The sequence below is a fragment of the Euprymna scolopes genome, chromosome 1 (assembly GCF_053919585.1).
Source record: "Euprymna scolopes isolate OS-2025 chromosome 1, ASM5391958v1, whole genome shotgun sequence".
Lineage (NCBI taxonomy): Eukaryota > Metazoa > Mollusca > Cephalopoda > Sepiida > Sepiolidae > Euprymna > Euprymna scolopes.
In genome coordinates this window covers 100,787,685-100,807,749 of record NC_136482.1, presented here as the reverse complement: position 1 = coordinate 100,807,749, position 20,065 = coordinate 100,787,685, and the positions used below count along the sequence as shown (strand labels likewise).

General features: G+C 32.0%; 2 protein-coding genes across 4 annotated transcripts in view; one reads left to right on the top strand and one right to left on the bottom strand.

Annotated features, from left to right (window-relative positions):
- The window catches only part of LOC145260370 (deubiquitinase OTUD6B-like), a 43,066-nt gene extending 28,261 nt beyond the window's left edge, over window positions 1-14,805 (bottom strand). Inside the window, exons 1-4 of the mRNA XM_080118354.1 lie at window positions 14,674-14,805; window positions 7,618-7,865; window positions 1,831-1,968; window positions 445-464 (exon numbers count right to left, since the gene is read on the bottom strand). Of these exons, the coding sequence (XP_079974480.1) occupies window positions 445-464; window positions 1,831-1,968; window positions 7,618-7,865; window positions 14,674-14,746 (479 nt within the window). The 5' untranslated portion in view covers window positions 14,747-14,805. The remainder of the gene's footprint in view (window positions 1-444; window positions 465-1,830; window positions 1,969-7,617; window positions 7,866-14,673) is intronic.
- The window catches only part of LOC145260241 (geranylgeranyl transferase type-2 subunit alpha-like), a 54,343-nt gene continuing 49,003 nt past the window's right edge, over window positions 14,726-20,065 (top strand). For 2 of the 3 annotated variants that reach the window (XM_080118138.1, XM_080118082.1), the window contains exon 1: window positions 14,726-14,865. Coding sequence is in view for 1 of the 3 variants with exons in the window: in XM_080118082.1 (XP_079974208.1) it covers window positions 14,863-14,865 (3 nt within the window). In the remaining 2 variants the exon portion in view is untranslated. Of the gene's footprint in view, window positions 14,866-15,856; window positions 15,877-20,065 lie in introns of those variants that run through there. The other variant, XM_080118226.1, reaches the window with a different exon arrangement.

The following is a 20,065-nucleotide window of genomic DNA, read 5'->3' as shown; positions in this document are numbered from 1 at the left end:
TATTGTCATGAGACTATATTCTCAGCGACTACTTTCTTTTTTTTTGGGGGGGGAGTATTGTAGTATCATATTTGCGAGGAGGTGACTGTCGTTCATTAGTTAAAGATATGGACTGACGACCTAGATGTCCCAAATTCGAATCCAGTTAGTTCCACAAAAATCACTTTCACTTAGGATGTTGGCAACTTTCATGTGGCCCCATCTATAAGCACCTGATGCCTTTCTGGTAATAATTCTGATTGGAAAATTATCAAGGAAACCAATTCCAACAATAGAATCTTCAAATTCATACCATATGATGATGATGAGCATACTCACAGGCATTACCTTAATTTTAATTAACAGTTAACACAAGATAATCACAAAATAATATTGATTGAATGTACATTTATTTGTGGTGTGAATTTAAGGAAAAGATGTAGTAAAAAATTAAACAGATCTTACCAATTTCCATCTGAAGCAATCTGAAAATTAAAAATATATTTTTTTAAATTGACAAATAAACAAATTTCAAAGTTGTTATTTTTATATTAATTTTTTCTGCTTATTATATAAATGAGAATATTCAATTTGATATGCTTATATTATGTATATAATTATTATCTATAGTAATAAAAATTACCCATAAAATACTACAATCAAATCTCTCTCTCTCTCTCTTATTTAGTGTCACTTTTCCTTTGTCCGGGGTTGAGATGTATTTATGATATTTCGCAAGCTCACTCTCTAGTTCTCATGGTTCAATTGTGTCCAAATTTCACCATGAATGCTTTTGTCTAATCATCAGTTTCCAAGTCTTCCTTGGCTAGCCAGCTAGCATTCTTGTAATTCAAGACATATATCTTTATGCTTCTTATATGGTTTATCCAGGAGGTTAAACATTTCACATGATCATATCAGTGCCACCAATTCATCCTTAGGATAACATTTATACAGAACAAATGTAGTGGTTTTAGCAAATACTCTAACCTAAAGTGTTGGGTTGAGTCAGATTTCACATTGCAGATACATCTAATCAAGGAACTTGCATTCTGCTAATATCATAGACTAGTAGGACCAGCAGAAATTCCATGGAATAAGAAATATATTTAATCAACAAATGTTTTGATAAAGCTGATACTTTTTTGCGTTGTGCAAAAAATTAGTTTGTGGACAGAAAAAACAATAACATGCAGCAAATATAAGTTTATTAACATTTCTATGAATATAATGTCCATTGTATTTTAAATATAGAACTGACCCAAATGGAATAAATTAATAAGTACGAATAAATACTCAGAAAGTAATATTGTGCTACTTAGTCAAATACAAATAATAAAATAACATTGTAAGAGACAATATTTAATTTACTCCTTCAGTTAACATTGTCTGGCACCTCTTGCCAGATAATGTTATTCCCTTCTTTTTTTTTCCTCCAGTTTCTTTCAAATGTTCTCTTTTTTCATGTAACGTTTTGCTGATTTTTTTTCGGTGCAGACCCGCTGCAAGTTTAAATTACAAGTTTTGTTTTTTTCTCACATCATTACAACAAAGAACATATATTATGATAATAATATTCAAATACGAGGCTATATAAAAGGGAGGTCACTCTCATATTCTTATCCAAGGTTGCTAAATTGACCTTTTTACAACCAAAGTTTGCAAATGTGACCTGTTTTAAAGCCTTTAAAAATTGTATTCAGCCTTTTTCAAATCATAATGGATAGACTAAGAAAGGAACAAGCAAAATATTATAATTCTGATAATAGATATTATACTGCTTTAAAATCAAAATGAAAGAGAAAGATTAGAGACAAAATAATTCCGCTATTTATCATGCAATATTCCTACCTGGTGAAACGTTAAACCAAGTTTCTTCAAGATACTTTTCAACTTTTCACTTTCGATATGACGCACTCCATCTAAATTCTTAATCTCTTGTTCTTTAATACGACGTTGGCGCTCTTGTTCTTGTGCTATCTTTTTTTCCTAGAAATTCAAAAAGGAAAGAAAATTAAAACAAAAATTAAACTGTTCATAGAGCTGCTTTCTTTTTTTTTGTTTTAAATTTTGGTTGTTTTGTTTCTTCGAAAAAAAAAAAAAAAAAAGTTTTTTCTTCTTTTCATCTGCATTTGACCAATAGTGGTTCCAATGGCATAATAGTTATCACTAGACACTTTTAAAAAAGCTGATTAAGTTCAAGTCCTTTAAGAACCTTAACATTTTCATACTTGATAACTTTGGGAAAGGTATGAATCAATTTTGTTACATTCAAACTTTGAAGAGAATAAACAGGATTTTTTAATTTTAATAGAAATGGCAACTCATACTATGTTGTGGACTGAAGCAACCCATAATTTTTTTCACTATCTTTACATCATCAATGCTCTGATCCCCATGTAGCATTAATTGAAATGAATGGCTCTTGTCTTGGGAAGGATCCATGTTTTGACAAGCTTCTGGGCTTGACCTTTACTCCTGATCTAAAACGAAACACGTACATCAAATCTGTTGCCAAAGGTCACTGGAAAAATGGTGGGGTCCTTCTACTGCACTATTAGATATCTCACTGCTGATGCAATTCTCTACCTATATAAAAGCCAGGTACATCCAAGGATAGAGTATTGTTGCCACATCTGGGCAAAAGCTGCTCGGAAGACCTTATCCTGCCTTAACAGAGTTCAAAATAGACTTCGTAGCCTAATGGGGGATCCCCTTTTCTCTTCCTTGGCAACCTCTTTCCCACAGAAAAGACGTTGCAAGCTTGTCTCTGTTTTATTGTTATTTTCATGGCAAGTGCTCGTCTGAGCTCCAATCTATGGTCCCCTCTCGCCAAACTTTCACAAGAAACACTTGTCTAGCTGAAAACATTAATTTCCCCCACTCTTTATCTGTGCCTAAACCTAAACGTAGATTCCATGAACAAATCTTCTTAGAACTGTACGCCTGTGGAACTCTCTTCTGTTTGCCTGCTTTCCAGCTGACTACAATTTTGTCTTCAAGTCCAATGTAAACAAATTCTTGTTGAACCGTCCCCTTAAGTAATCTAATTTACTAAATTTCCACTAACGATTACTACAATATTATATCATTGACTACTGTACACTCATTAACCCTTATCCTCGAATGGCCTCTGGGCCTTGATAAGTGGTGACTCCTATGTAAAAAAAAAAACAAAAAAAAAACCTACTATCTAAGTTCAATGTTCAATTTATTTATTTATACTTATGTAAATGTGCACAATAATAAAAGCCTAGTGGGATTCTAAAGCCCATTGATAACAAGTCATTTATAGGAAAAATGTCTAGCTCAGGGTTTGACTACCCAGAATTTGATTTCTCCACTGGAAAAAGTTACTGAGTCTCTAAACAGAGGTTCATGCTGAGAGATGAAATCACTCAAAGTACTTGAAAAATTGATGTCTGTCCAGATACAGAATCCCCTAGGCAGTAAGTTTTTTTTTATGTCCATAGATAAACAATTTATGATTTTCTGATAGTCTACTTCAAATGATTGCAAATATCTATATATATTCCAGCAAGGAAACAGAGGAGTGGAGTTCAGTTTCTGTGGTTCCCAGAGGCAGAAAGTTCTTTGATCACTAAGCTAACTGGCTGTGTTCAGTTGCACTGCTGTCTTGATTCAGTAAAGATTCAGTTCTGATTGCAAAGTCTGTCATTCGATGGGGAAGTATCAATGCAATTTTGAAAAATAACATTTTGTTAATTGCTTTAAGCTAGAGTTGAGGTTTTGTTTAGAAGGAGAATCCTTTTGTTGCAGATTATATATGTTGATAATTGTTTGTGTGCATATAGAACCACAATAGTAAATCAAATATGGCAATTCAAATTGGCAGCTGATTTCAAATTAATTTTTTAGTGAACGTATTCATAAGTTGAAGCAGGTTTTCAAGTGGATTTCTAAAACTGTTTTATATCAACTTATGGTTGAGAAAATTTAGTAATCCTCTAATTTCTAGAAATAAAAACAGCTACATTGCCCCAAACAGGATTGGAGTTAAGACATTGCTGCATTAGGGAGAGTAGAAAGTGGCCCTCGTATTTACTTTTGGAAGCCTTGTAACTTCTCTTATTTTTTCCTTTAGTTCTCATATTCCATAAGCGATGTTTCTGACAAAGTGGGAAGAATTGCTGTTTTCTGGGCCAGAATCACTCCATATAACGGTTATTCTTGGCTAATTTTTGACCTTGAAGTACTATTTTTGTTTTAGTATTTTACATCAAGTAGCTTCATGCCTTGCCTGGAGCAATTTCTATAAAAAAAAAGCATATTGAAACTGTATTATTATTAAGGTCTTTCTAAAATGCTAGGATTTTAAAGTGAAATATTTAATTTTGAATTTTCTAATTGTCAGATACTACAATAGAAATATCATGCTCCATTTCAAATGGCTACTTACAAGGCGCAGCTAAACTTACTTTCACTTGAACAGCAAAAACTGCAGAGCAGCATAATTTTAACATACAATGCCATGAACGGAAAGTTAATCTACCTCTTGATGAATTTTTCACCTCTTGTTATTAATGATGATGATGATGACAATGATATTACTATTAATATATATTCACACTACTAATATTATTACAAGGGTCATTCCAAAAGAAAAGCCTATTTATTTTCTCAACTTAAAAAGGTGACGAGCTATAAAGATGAGAATGGTACGATTAAAACAAACAACCTCTTGTGCTCCAGAATTTATTTTTCCATATAGTCACCGCCATTCTCAATACATTTTTGCCAATAATGAACAATGCTTGTGCATGGGTGTCTAGAGCAGGCTTTCTCATACAAGGTTCATTTCAAATGTAAAGTCTCCTATTCTTTTAACTCAAAAAGTTGAAGAGCTACAAAAATGAGAGTGGTACTAGTAAAACAAATGTTTTTTTTGTGCTCTAGAATTTATTTTTCTACATACTTTTGCCAGGAATTCAATGACACATTTCTTCTTCTGACACACATCTGTGATAAGGGTTGCTTTCTTAGAGTCTCACTCTGTCAATATCTGAAACAAAGAGATGAAACTTTCAGGTCATGAATGCATAAGTTCAGTCATCATAACAATGCAATTTGTAATCCCCTTTGATCCATTTGGGTAGAATAAAAAAATAGGAGGCATTACTTTTGGAATGCCCCCTTGTATTATTAAGAATGTCATTCCCTTTTTTCATTTTCAGATAGATTGAAAGTCATACAGTGGCATATCATAATAATAATAATATTCATAATATTAGCAATAGTATTATTATTAATAACTAGCATTTCAGCCAGCATTGCCCGGGTGTTTGGAGATGTATGTTGAGCAAAAAAAAAAAAAAAAAAAGCGGTCAATTTTTTCAACTTTGACCCCTATTATGACCCCCTTAACATTTATTGTTTTGGGCTCAAATCAGGTTAAGTTAGATCCATGTCCAAGGAACCTAAATCTAAAATATCTAAAATTTCAAGTGTTTAAACCCAAAATTGTCGGAGGGGTTTGGTAGAGTCAAATCGTTGAACTTTGACTCCTTAACAGCCAAATTTCTGGCCGAAAACCGATCACAAAGATTTTCCCAAATCTCAGTACCCTGTATATCAAATTTTGAGTCTGTAGACTTAAAATTGACAGAGTTATTGCATAGGAAAATGTACACACACACACACACACACATTCACTTTTATATATATAGAGATAATAATATCGACGTAATACCAATAATTGTAAGAGAACTAAGTCCTGAAGAACTTGGAAAAAAGACTAGGAGAAATTGGAATCAAGAAATTAGAAGACTGAGACTATTCAGCGGATGGTAATGCTAAAAACAGCTTAAATTTTAAGGAAAACCCTCGAATGCAGAAATGAGGAAGAACCATATTTTGACAAGATTCTGAGACTGACCTTCATTCTTGATCTAAAATGGAACATATACATCAAATCTGTTGCCAAGATCGACAGAAAAATGGTTGGATCATTCTACCGCTCCAGTAGATATCTCACTGCTGATGCAATCCTCTACCTGTATAAGAGCCAAGTACCTCCTAGGATGGAATATTGTTGCCACATTTGGGGAGGAGCTGCTCAGAGCATCCTCTCCTGCCTCGACAGAATACAAAACCAACTTCGGCATCTGGTGGGTGATGTCCTTTTCTTTTCTCTGTGTCCTCTTTCTCATGGAAGAGATGTTACCAGCCTCTCTCTACTGTTATTTTCATGGCAGGTGTTCGATTGAGCTTCACTCTATGGTCCCCACCCTCCTGATAAGTCTTTCGTGTCAAACACCTGACTAGCTACAACAGCTATGAGAAATTTCCCTTACTCTCTGTGTCTAAGTCTATGCGAAAATTCCATGAGCAGTTTTCTACTTGTCTGTGAAATACAATACCACAAAGCTGCTTCCCAGCCAACTATGACATGGTTGTTTTCAAGTCTGTGAACAGGTTCTTGAAGAGCTGTCTTCTAAAATAAATTATAAAATTTCCATTACAGTATGTGATAACCCTTATCCTTGAGTGGTCTCCAGGCGTTGATGAGTGATAACTATATGAAATTATAGAAGACTGGTGTTATCAATCTTGTAAATAATATAATGTGTGTTCAAAACTCTGAGCTCAAAATAAGATAACAAATACAGAGTTACAATATATACAAAGATTATATTTATTTATGAACAATGTAGAAAAAAACAAGAGAGCATGTGTGTGGTGTACACGTATAAGCATGCAAGTTCTTGAAATGTTTGTTGTATGTTCATTGTGTGTAAATGCGTATGAACAGGTAAGTTACTAAATAATTCATTGTGAAAGCATGTGTACCAAGTGTTCAGATAAGTTCGTTAATGTTGTAGGCATGTGTAGTCTTACCTTAAAACGAAGGTAACGCATGTTGAGACAAATAGAATGTGCGTTTGATTACATTTGCGGTTTGAGCGAGAGAGAAAGAGAGAGATACAAGAATACAAAACAGGAAGTACAGATCCCCTCTATCGGATAAATTGAGAACTACAGTAAGAGCAAATAACCATTGCGTTATTGATGAATGTTTGTGTGTGTGTGTGCGCGACAAAGTAAAAGAAAAAAAAACCTAAACTACAAACACTAACCAACCACATGGAAACTACAACAGAAGTAAAACAAAATGATGGAAAGAACACCACATGGAACTGAACCAAGAAAAATGAAACCACAAAATTAAAGACACCTCACCCCCCCCCCCCCAAAAAAAAAAATGATGGTGTCGACACTGACTGGTGCCACACCAAAAGACCCAGGAAGGAAAGCACTAACTAGACCTCTATTGGATGAGTGCAAAGAGAACTGGAACCTTAGAGGTGTATTACCACCTAAATTCCAGTAAAGACTAATAGCCATTGCCAGCAGGAAGTTAATGGCAAGTGGCTGTTGCGATAATGCAAAATTATTTACAAAGGTTATCAAAATAAGTAGAGAATACTGGAAATCTGAGGAGATTGTTGTCACCCAGACTCCAGAGAACACTACCGGTTGTTGTCAGTGAGTAATCTTTGATAATGGCCTGTTTGAAAACTCCTATTGAGTACAAATACTAACAATATTAATCATGTTACCAATTTTTTCCAGGGTAAAGCCAGACATGTATCTGCTAGTACAGACATGTATACATACCCTTCTTTTTTGAGCTTTCGAGCATCTTTTCACTTCTGTTGACTCCACATCATCTGTACTTAAGTTTTCCATCTTTTTTTCCAGGTCATCATTTGGTTTTTCTGATGAAGAAACTTCATTAAATTCTGCTAATTCCTTTTCATGTTTCTCTTGAAGTTGCTTTTCCAATTTGGCAATTTGTTCTGTGGACTCTTTCTTTCGCTTTTTATCACCTTTAGGAACGCCATGTTTGATTTTCTGAATCTCAGCTGTAATAAATAAGATTAAGATTAAATTAGACATTAAAAGAAAAAAAACTAAGAAAATTTAGGTGCTTGTGCATTATAATTAGATATCAAAATTATATATATATTAAATAAAAACACTATGACGTAATTACATGTCATGTCGAAATCAGTAAAAATTTCAAAAAATTACGAAAACTGATCAAGTATAAAAATAATTGCAAGAAAAAATAAAATTAATTGAATAATAAAGTTTTATCAGTTTTTTTCCATTGTAGCCAATTCCATATGACAAACTGATTTATCTCCCCTTGTTTTCAATCAAATTAGAAATAGCAGATCGAGAATATACAATAATAGCAAAGTTTTCTAAAAAAAATAGTTCTAGAAGATCTTCTACATATGCAATTTTCATAATTTTTTAAACTAATTTCAACATGGCACACCAGTACGTAAGTGTTTTTACTTAAAATAATTTTTTTTGATATCCAATTATAATATGTAACAGATTGAGGTCCTACGACAGTGTGAGATTCTAACAAAACAACCCCTGTCATAGACTTGCATTAGAAGTAGAGATGCATCATTGAATTCCTGGCACAAGTGCATCAAGAATGATGGTGACTATGTAGAAAAATAAATTCTGGAGCACAAAAGCGTGCTCATTTTACTAATACAACTCTCGTCTCCATATCTCTTCAACTTTTTGAATAAAAAAAAAAAAGGTGACTTTACTTTTGCAAATATCCTTGTATATACAAGTTTTATTTATTTTAATATTATATTTCTCTTAAAAAAGTCTAAATATGTTATTAGTTTTGAAAAACATTGCAACCATTGTTATGTGATCTTCTTCAGGCGTGTCGTTACATTTTAACATCAGACCCAACACGTTGTATCTGAGACAGTCGCAAAGGAACAAAAAAAAAGGAAAGAAATTTGACTTAACTTTTTTTTCAGTTTAACAAATGATACTATTCAAACCACATCTGCATCTTGTTCTTTAGAGTTCCTCTCGCACTGACGTGCTTACCAAAACTGTCATGTTGAATATGTGCTTTAAAAGTCTCTCATATCACCATGTGGTGGAAGGTAAAATAGTTGTATGCAAAAATGCAAGGTTCATTTTTAAATAGTAATGAAAAAGTAAAATTATTGGTTTGCATAGGTTGTCTTTAGACAGAAAAAGTCAGAACTGCTTTGCCTTTCTCCGTTCATAGTCAGAGCTGCTTACATAATGACTGCAAATCTATGCGCACCTATTTCGAATTAGTACCAACATTCAATATTGTTTCCACACATTATTTTACTGTGGAAAAAAGAAGACTAAAAGAAATACCCGCGACACACATTGGGGGGGGGGGAAGAAAAAATGTAAGCTAAAACTTAATATTTGTGTATGTATTTTTTTTATAGAAAAAAAATTTTTAAAAATGTCCCCACCCCCAAAAAAAAACAAAAATGAAATAAAAATATAAGCTTACTTAACCCACATCTTCCTATCAGGTTGACAAGAAAATTCTTGCAGTTTTTAACTTTTAAATTTAGACGAACATATCTTGGCTAAAACAAAATTTATTGATCGAAATTAGCACCATCAGAATCGATACACTTTTGCCAATGCAAAACAAATGTATTTATGTCAGTAACATAAAAATCTTGCATTCTGGTGACAATAAAGTAGCTGAAGGAGTTTTTGATATTGCTTAAGTTTTTGAAGCATTTCTCACGCAGAAAGTTTTCGAGATGCTTGAAAAAGTGGTAGTCAGTAGGTGAGAGGTCTGAACAGTTTGGTGGATGAGGCAGAGTTTCGTAGCCAAACTTGCTCAACTTCTGCAGGGTTGGTTTAACAACGTGCAGTGGGGCATTGTCATAGAGAAGAATTGGGCCTTTTCTGTTGACTAATGCTGGGTGTTGTTGTCAAAGTTTCTAATCCATTTCATCTATTTGTTGACAGTACTTCTCTGCTGTAATGGTTTTGTCTGCATTCAAAAATTGTAATAAGACTGGTCGCAGACTACCAAACAGTCAGCATGACCTTCTTTCGGTGTAACTCTCACTTCGGAAGTGTCATGGAGTGTCGTCAGAGTCTAATCACTGAGCTTGAACATTGCCAGTTGTCGTAAAGAACCCACTTTTCATCGCCAGTCACAACCCGATCAAGAAATGGGTCATTCTTATTGCATAAAAAAAAAGGAAGATGACAATTCATAACAGTATTTTTTTTGGTTGTCGTTCAATTCGTGAGGCACCCATTTATCAAATTTTTGTCTTTCAAATCTCTCAAGTGGTTGAAAATAGTCGTATACGTTACGTCTAATTCAGAAGTAAGTTCTTAAACAGTTGCGCATGGATTACCTTCAACTAAGGCTCTAATTGATCGTTGTCAACATCCAATGGCCGACTACTATGCTAATCACTTTCGCTGCCACAAAATTTTTGAAACCACTATTGTGCTATGCATTTAATAGTGGTTCCTGGGTCAAACGCTTCATTGATATCGCGAGTTGTTTTTGCAGCTTTTCGGCCTAGCTTAAATTGAAATGAGAAAATTATGCAAATTTGCTTTTTTTAAATCTTGTATTCAATATTCTGAAAAGAAGACATAATTGTTTTAAAACGGTTGTAATTTAAACAATTACATTTAAAATGATATATGGAGGAAAAGGTATTATTATTAAAAACTTATTCAAAAATACATCATTTGAAAACAAAATTAAAAATTACGCAAGAGCTTTTTTATCAACTTAATATTTTGATTTTCCTTCAAAATAATGCAAAAAAAAAAAAAGAAGAAAAATGCCCCTCCCCGATAAAAAATAAGAATAAAAAATATAAGCTTAGTTAACCCACATCTTCCTATTTTGATTTCCCTCCAAAATACCGAAAAAAAAAAAAAAATGATTCCACGTCTCTCTATTTCTGCTGTCTCGGGAGTAGGCGCTCATTTTATCTTAAATTTATACAGGAAAGTGATCACCCACTCTAAAATCTAAAAGAAAAAATCTTATTATTTTAAATCCCTATTTTTCAGATATTTTTTTAGATTGTGTAAATGTAATCACCTCCAAAAAGTAGAATCTGATATTTATTTTTGTGTAAAATATGATGGATGTGACAGTAAAAAAAAATACTGAAATGCATGTGTAGGGTAATTGAAAAGATGTTTTTTTTTTTCCTATTTCATACATAATACTCAATTGATTATGGTGTTCAGCATGTCATAATCGTTTTTTTTAATTAAAATTTTTGAACTACTGCATGCCATCCTTCTGATAAAATTACATGGGTTGTGAGACCATGATGTAGCAGCCGACACCCGCTACCAACATAGGCAATAGCTACTTCTCAAGACTTCGAGATTTGAAATCCATTTTCTCCCTGGCTTGTCCAATCACATGTGACAGAGAATATAAAGGGCAAAATCTGAAACCATTAACCCTCTTTGGTCCTGACCCTGCTGGGCAGTAGACCAAAGAGGGTTAAGAACGCGAGTACAAGCTAATATGGCTCTCTTCAAACTCACATTTGTTTCCACGTGAGGTACCCAAACGAACATTCTTTAACCTGCTAAAAAACATAAACCAAACACACACACCTACTCTTTCTTACTATGGAGACTAACCCTTTGCCCTGTCTCTACTATCGGATGCACACGCCTACACACGTATATACACTGAACACCTGTCTCTTTCTTTCTCCTTCAACAGGCCTGACCTTATATCTAATTGTCGGATATCTAATCTTTGTCTCCACATAAGGAACTCTTCACGACTACTATAAAAACATGCGCGTACGAACACTGAACTCTCATACTAATCCGTTTTTCTCTTGTACGCATGTACACGCTACTAACGAAAATGACAAATAAAGTTGTTTATTAATATAGAATGAAACATCATCTTGTCAAGTTCATAGTTTTCTACAAGGACAAGGAACCATTTTTTTTAAGCATAAATACAAGAGTAAAGAAAAACAGGATTTTTATTACTATACACACCAAACCGAAAAAGTGGTCAACAAACAAATATATAACAAATAAATGTTACCAAAGGCAAGATAAGTTACTCTTCTACTTAACTGAATAAGTTTTTAGTGTTTTAACTTATTTTAAAGCGTTTATTAAGAATGAAATTGACGATTACTTTTTCCATGCTAGTTTTCATTTTTATGTTTCTCGTGCATGGTAAAACTAACTTTAGCTTTATTATTATTATTATTTTATTACCAGAATAAAGTTTGAGAATAAATGATGAGATATCGCCATCCTAAACAGTTTCTTTGAACATGTGACTTAGCATAATGTATAGTCTATTATATAAAAGGAACTTCTCTTCTATTATATAAAAGGGACTTTGTCTGTGTGTCTTTGAGTTCGTTCCCTATGGACTCAAAAATGGCTCGACCGATTTTTATGAAATTTCACATAAATGTACTTTATGAACTTGGCGGTGCTTTTAGATAAGTTTCGTGTTGACATGTCTTCGATAAGTAACGATAATCGCTAATTGAAATAATCTGATGAAAGAAGGAACAGGCGATTTTGACCAAAGTTAACGTCTTACACGGCCTAACATCACAAGTGCATTTGAGAAGTTTTATTATCCCACAAGCCGAAAGGCCCAACATGTAAAATCAACAGTAGGTTTTTTGATATGCCAGGGGCGCATTTGAAATTAATGTTTCAGTTTACAGCACAATTTCACAATGATGTTTTCATTTTAAACTTAAATTCAAGACGTTATGATCACACAACTAGTAATAAAAGGCATATAAAATCAATAGTAGGTTCTTTAATAAGTCAGAGGCGTGTTTGAAATGAATGTTTCTGTTTAGAGCAGAATTGAAATATTATACTTGACTTGTGCATTTTAAACTTTAATACAAGCCAGAAAGTTATAAAATCAACAGTAGGTCTTCTATAGTGCAATGTAGACTACAATATATTGTGAACTTAGTCACTGTGAGAAGCATATGAAGCTTCCTCCAGGTGCATTGCGATAGGTCCCTAATTAGAGCAGAAAATCAATCAATTTTATTGAAAAATAGGCGGTTTCATCGATTTCGATGACAAAAAGAAAATATGGGAGTATGAAACAATACATTCGTTAATCATTATTCAATCCCAGACAACGTTACACTGCTAGTAAATTTTTAAAAGATTATGATATGAACATTTGAGGTAAAAACAATGTAGTATTATGCTTTAATAAGGAAAAATACGTTTTAACACTTTTTCGTCTTGAACGATATAAAAATCAATCATGGTTTCATAAGTAATACAAAAACATGGAACGTAAACACTGCAATGAAACGAAATAAGTCTTATGGTGAATTAAAAATAATTTATTAATAAAAAAAAAAGGCATTTATAATAACTGCAACTTACCATCGCCGTCGACATTTAAAGGTTTTCGAGTATGCAGAAAACGAATATCACATTTAAATTTGAGGCAGACATGTAATTTTCTGGATATTAAGACGCTTATTGTCCAATGTAATCTATTGTTTTCACTGGCACCCATGTTTTTCCCCCAACCGAACAAGTACTAATGCGCATGCGGGTTACAAAACACCGCCTCCCTGTGTTAAAAATGGCGATGGCCACTGAAATTCATTAATACATTTGAAAAAAATGTCTCAATATCAAGAAAAATACTTGTCTGCTCCAAATTTGAATGTGATAATCGTTTTCAGCAAACTCGAAAACCTGCAAGAGTCGTCAATTTAAAGGCGAGTGTTAAGTTGCAATTAAAGTAAAAATTTAGGAAATATTTGTTTACAATTTTTTTTTTTTTTATAGATAATTTATAAATACCTCTTTATGTTAGCAATACTATTCTGGGGATTATTAAAATTGGTTGGAAATCCTACAGGGAATTTAATGTTCAGCAAATATAAAACTAAAATTTCCCTCCAGCTAGGACGCCATCTTGTAAAAATCTCGATCATGCTAGCATATTTACACATTCTAAACGTGTTGTTCTTCAGATTTCATGCGTTAACTGTTAACACGAAATGGCGGCGGACCTGAACGAGAATCGCCCCATACTTTTAACCGGCATTTTATAGTTGGTATTTTTGTTTTTTTGTTTAACGATCTAACTCAGAGTAATATAAACATCCCAACCTCCCCATGTTAAGAACGGCCTTTGGAATAAACACCAACCTCGAAAACTATGCTACATACTAAAACCTACTAAAAAAATTGGGTAAAACTATACAAACACCGTGACAGCGAATTAACCCTAACCCTAAACCTAACCCTAACCCTAACCCTAAACCTAACCCTAACCCTAAACCTAACCCTAAACCTAACCCTAAACCCTAATCCTAACCCTAACCCTAACGCTGTCACGGTGTTTGTATAATAATACCAAAAATTGATGTGGAGGAGTGATTTTGAGAACCATTAATTCTCGTTCAGGTCCGCTGAAATGGCTTATAATTTAAAAATCTTTTTAAAAAATAGAAAGCCATGTTATCGCATTATGCACATTTTTTTTTATTGTATTCTGTATAGGATGGCGATATTATCATTAACCCGTTTGAATAAAAACTAATTTATTTTAAAGGGGTTGAGAGAAATGATGAAAAACATTTCACTCTAATTAATTGACGTAGGGTTAAACCTCTATAGACCTACCGATGTGCAGTAAATTATAAACACCGGTTTGAAAATCATTCAAATTAATTTAACAGTGCAACACGTGCGATGGGAGTGCGAAAAATTGTTTTCTACTTGAATATCTTTAAACTAAATCGAAATCATGATACGGCGGACGATTATAAGTAATTTAGAAATAATGAAAATAGAACATTTCAACGAAACCTTGAAGCTCTTTCTTCTCTTTTCGATGTTTGTTTAGTAATTCTTCGAGGGATTCTGGTTGACGATCTTCCATGAGTGTTTTGACAAAACAAAATAAAAATAACGCAGGAGCTCTTATGTGGAAGGTGAACAAAAAAGGATTCACCCAGCGATCAAGCTTGGTTTTTTAGTACCAAAGAAATACCCGAAATGGTAAGTCTCACTCCCCTCTTTCATTCCGTGAAACAACCAATATAACTTATCTTTTTCTTGTTAATTAAATGTTTAATATACATCAGTTGCGTATTCCAACATACGTAATATATATTTAATTAAAGTATAATTTATTTTTAATAGCATATCCGTTCGTTTCTTTCATATTAGAAAAAGATACCACTCAATATAGTTCGCTATTTTAAAGATGGGACTATCGAAAGCTTATATTATTATTAAAGATGTATTGATTTTTTTTTTTTTTTTATTCACAACGTTTTGGTTGATGTAACCTCATGCCTTTTTAGGGTGCGCCTTTTCGAACTTTAGAATCTTTATATATTGATAGACTTCACTTTTTCGGTGTGTATTTTCTTGGGGAGGGGCAGGGTGAAAATGAAAGCATTTACGCAAAAATAAATAAAATCCTAGAGTAACTTGTTTTATTTCACGTCGTAAGTAGTTTTCAAAAATTTATTTATTTCACATCGTATTACGTATGGTCTGTAAGCTATATTTAAAAATGTGTAAAAATTTACTACGCCAACATATTTGCAAAAGAAAAAAATATTTTTAATGTGCGTAGATCAGTTAATCACCTGTTTTATAAAGACTGCGAAACCTTGTATATAAATGCGTGAAACCTTTTTATTTATTGACCCAACCTAGGTTTGCTTTTTAAGTCGCAGTAAAGTGGATTCTCTTGTATTGCATTTTTAACATGCATAACTCGAATGACGAAGAAAATATTCGAAGATCAAGGGTGGTAACTCTTTCATTCGAACGAAAACTAATTAATTTCTTCTCTCAGAAGAACAATTTGATTGTCTCACTACATGTAATTAATGATTACCACCTAGAAGATTTTTAGTATTTATGGAGTGAGTCCCGATTATTGACAGAGAATCTTGAGTTAGCCCCAGAAATAGCCGAAGAAGTTTACAATTTGATAGTCGCGAGAAAATGGCAGACGACACTAAATGTATGAATGGTTAAGGTTTTAAAATTTTGGTACGCACGTATACGGACTATACTTTTTATTTTATGTGATTTATTTTCAAATTAAATTCAATTTTTAAGGTATCTTTTGTTCATTAAATTGTAAAGTGCAAGTACAGGCAAAAATGTTGGAATAAAGATAGGGGGACCTAGTTTTGAAAGCCGATTTATCATAATTATTTTGTAGGTTTCCAACTACTTTTTGATTGTATTTGAAAGATTAAAGACTAAATTTAATTTCCAAAAGGAAAAAATATTTGTACACGTGGAAAAAAAAAAAATGAAAAATGTTTTCTCGGCGAGCTAATTCAGCTAAATATTGAAGTTAAATTAATTGTAAAAATCCTTTGAAAGATAAATATTAGTTTTCTGGGTTTATTTCAAAGATAATTAGTAAAATCCTAAGATATTGAATTAAATTTAAAAAAAAAAAAAACACTTTGTACAAAAAATAACTTAATTAGCCCCCAAAAGCGAGAGATTCTCGCTTTGTTCAACCAAAAGAAAACAAAGTCCTCGTCACGTGGATTATACGGAAGCCTAGCATCTTTAGACAGTTGAAAGGTTGTCTGAAAATGACACGAAGTAGTTAAAGGGAGGTAGGGGGTACTGTTTTTCTTTTCTTTTTTTTTTTTGTCTTCCAGATAATGATATCCTCTCATGAACGTTTGTATAATTTTTACCATTTTTTAATTTCATTCTTTTTCTATGTTCCTGCTTTTAAATTTAAAAAAATTATTTTTCAAGATTATATAAAATTTATGTTTGAAAGTTTCACATTCATGCAAGCAATGAAAATATTAGAATCGTACATATAAAAATCATGCAAAATCGGTAATTAAAAAAAGAAAAAGGTAGAAATATGTTTTGCAATTATAACTTTTTTGTGTGAAAATATTAAATAAACAATGTTTAATTCAATGATAATATAGATAGTTCAAGAAATTAATTTTTCTCAAAGTTATACTGAATTCATTAATACAGACTTTAGGGTCTTTTTTGTAATGTTCCTGTAAAAATGAAATTTGTTAAAAAAAAATTTTACAATTTACGATGCTTTATTTTCATAAAAAAAAAAAAAGCAAAAATAAATTTGTGCATTTTTTTTTCTACTGAAAACCATAACTTTAGTATAGGTATTTTTGTTTAAACAAAATAATAATTTCTACTAAGATTTAAGTAAAAATAATGTATTCATTATATTTCGTCATCATTATTTGATAAATACTGAAAATTTCATTAAAATTGGTTTATTTCCTGATTTTTGGTGATTTTTTTTTTAAGTAAAGGGAGGGGTCAAAATGTTTATACATTTTGAGCATCGGCATTCATTTTGCACGTACCTAGTAAAGTGAAAGTACAGAATAGTTACTAAACTCCTTCTCCCCCCCCCTCCCATGTTAAGAATGGGCGGTAATGTTGCTAAATAGGGTTGCGGTGATATGAGAAAAGTAAGGCATTCAAAATATTTCCTATCTTAAACATTATTACATGAGCAGTCATTTCGTGTAAAAATTTAACTTATTTTACCCATATAAACTAGAGAAAGGCACAATTAAAATATGTAAACATTTTAATCATGTAAGAATCAAGATGGATGCCATCAACAATTTCGTAAGCATGAAGCAACCTTGACCTTGCGATCAAAAACTAAGATCGAGTGAAACGAAACAAAATGCAAGAAAAAAAAACATGACAAATCATTTAAACAACTTTTATTTTAAATTAATTTTTTTTGTATATATATATAGATATATATATAATTTAGAATGACAAAGTTAAAGGTTTTAAAATTTGATTAAATTACTCGTCATTCTAAATTATATATAAAAAAAAGTAATTTAAAATAAAAATTGTTTAAAAGTTTAAATTGTTATGTTCTGACTAGTCAGCTTTGCCTCGGTTCGTTTCGAAAAAAATGTTGTTTAAATCATTTGTCATTCTAAATTATAAAAAAAAATAATCTAAAATAAAAAAATTGTTTAAAAGTTGTTTAAATTATTTATGTTTCTTTTTTATTTTTTTTCCTTGCATTTTGTTCTGTTTCACTCAATTTTGGTTTTTGATCGCATGCATGCTTACAAAATTGTTGATGGCATCCATCTGGATTCTTACACGATTAAAATGTTCACATATTTCAATCATGCATTTCTCTTGTTTATATGGGTAAATTAGATTTTTACTCAAAATGACTTCTCATGTAATAATGTTTAAGATAAGCAACATTTTGAATGCCTTATTTTTCTCATATCACTCGAAAACCCTATTTAGCGACATTACCGAATGATCTTCTAAATAATGTTTTAGCACGGTTCGTATTCTACATAAGTGCCACCATTTTTTAGTCCCTCCAAAAAACTAAAGTTGAAAAAACTTTCTCCAAAAATAATACTTGCTTAATAATACTTAATGGTTGCTTTCAAATCCTGGTACTTTTACAGAATTTGAACTAAACTATTTGTTTAGGTTAAGTTTGACGAAAAATCAGTTTGATTCAAATTCTGTAGAAGCACTCAAATCGTAAGCTATTTTTGAGACTAACTGGGAGATAATTCGTCAATTCTCTGGACTGATTCCTTACTTTCCATTTCTGTTTGTCATAACTGAAAATAGTCAGTGTCTCTTTCTCTCTATCTAAAATTTTATCAGAATGATTAAGTAAAATCCACTAAATTTTCATAATTAATCCTATGAATCTTTCTAGAGATCACAAAGAGAACAAAATAAACAAATTCAAAGTGTGTTTTGGTTTTTTTAAATGAAAAATTTTTTAAAATTGTTTTAAATAACCTTATAGCAAAGGTATGCAGTTTTATGTTTCTTTCAAAAACATGTGGTTTGGGGTTCAAACAAGTTTTGTGAATGCTGATATTTTTAAAAGAAACTTTAAATATCTAAATTAGTGCTACTAGATCAGGTGTTCGGAAACACCAGCTTCTTAACCTAAAATGCACCAAACATTGATATATATTTTTCCTTTCTCACAGCTCTATGACATCGTTTCCTATCTTTTCAAGGATCTTGATATTTTTTTAAGTATAACCAATATACTGTCTCCAGGATGCATGCATTTTACAGAAGACACACAATCCTCGGACAGTTGGCATAAACTCGTATCAACAATCAAGATTGTATATTTTACATACACCTTTATTGAGCATCAGCAGAGATAAAACAAACTGAAAAGGAATAAAAAAAATCAACAAAAACATTGCTTTAGAAATACATAAATACAAAATGAAGACAGCGCAAAGACGTGAACTTTAGTAAGATAAGACCATAAAGAGAATTTTTTAATCAACTTCCAGAATAGAAAGTATTTGAGAATAAAAAAAGATACTCCTAAAAAGGAAAAAATTAGAAATTATTCTGAGTAACAGCCAAGCTACAAGATGAAGGTTTTATACATGAGGCAAAAAAGTAAACAAAGTCTGTGTAGATAAAAGAAATAATACTAAAAAAATAATACAGCATTATTTAATTCCATCCTAGGAGAGAAGAAATGTATTAATTTTTATTAGTGATTCCCAAAAGATGTTAAAATTTTAAAGGGATAGAAAATTATGCCATAGAGCCGTAAAATAGAGTAGGGACAAGCACCAGAAAACCTCTGCTTATATTAAAACTGGAAGAAACCCCTATGTAAAAAGGGGTCTGCAAGGAGATATAAATGCTAAGGAATTTGTTCTACACTAGACAGAACAGTCCTCATGTACCACCAGACCCCTTCATAATGGCACACATCAACTTACTAGGATCGCTATTGATGATCTGTTTGACTTCTGCAACAAACTCTAGCATTATGGTGTAAAATCATCTAACACGTGTTTTCCTCTCTGATGCTAAAGAACTACAAAGTTTTCTTCATTTTCTTTTTATACTGATTATACAAACAACTCCATGCTCCTCCCACAAACTTGAAAATTCGAAATTATTGTTATATTTTTAATTTTTCTTGTTAATCGTTTTATGTTTGAAAACACTGACGATTTTTTCATGGTTTTTTTTTTTTTTTTTTTTTTTGTGAGGGAGTGGGATAGATAATCAATTATTCCCACACACACTAAAATAAAATGCAAAATAATCAGTGATTTTTAAGCAAAAACAAACAACAATGTAAAATTTAACAACTAAAAATGGTGAAGGAATACTTTCCACTTCCTGTATTTTGTGGCAGTATTAAAATAGCATTACAAGCGTA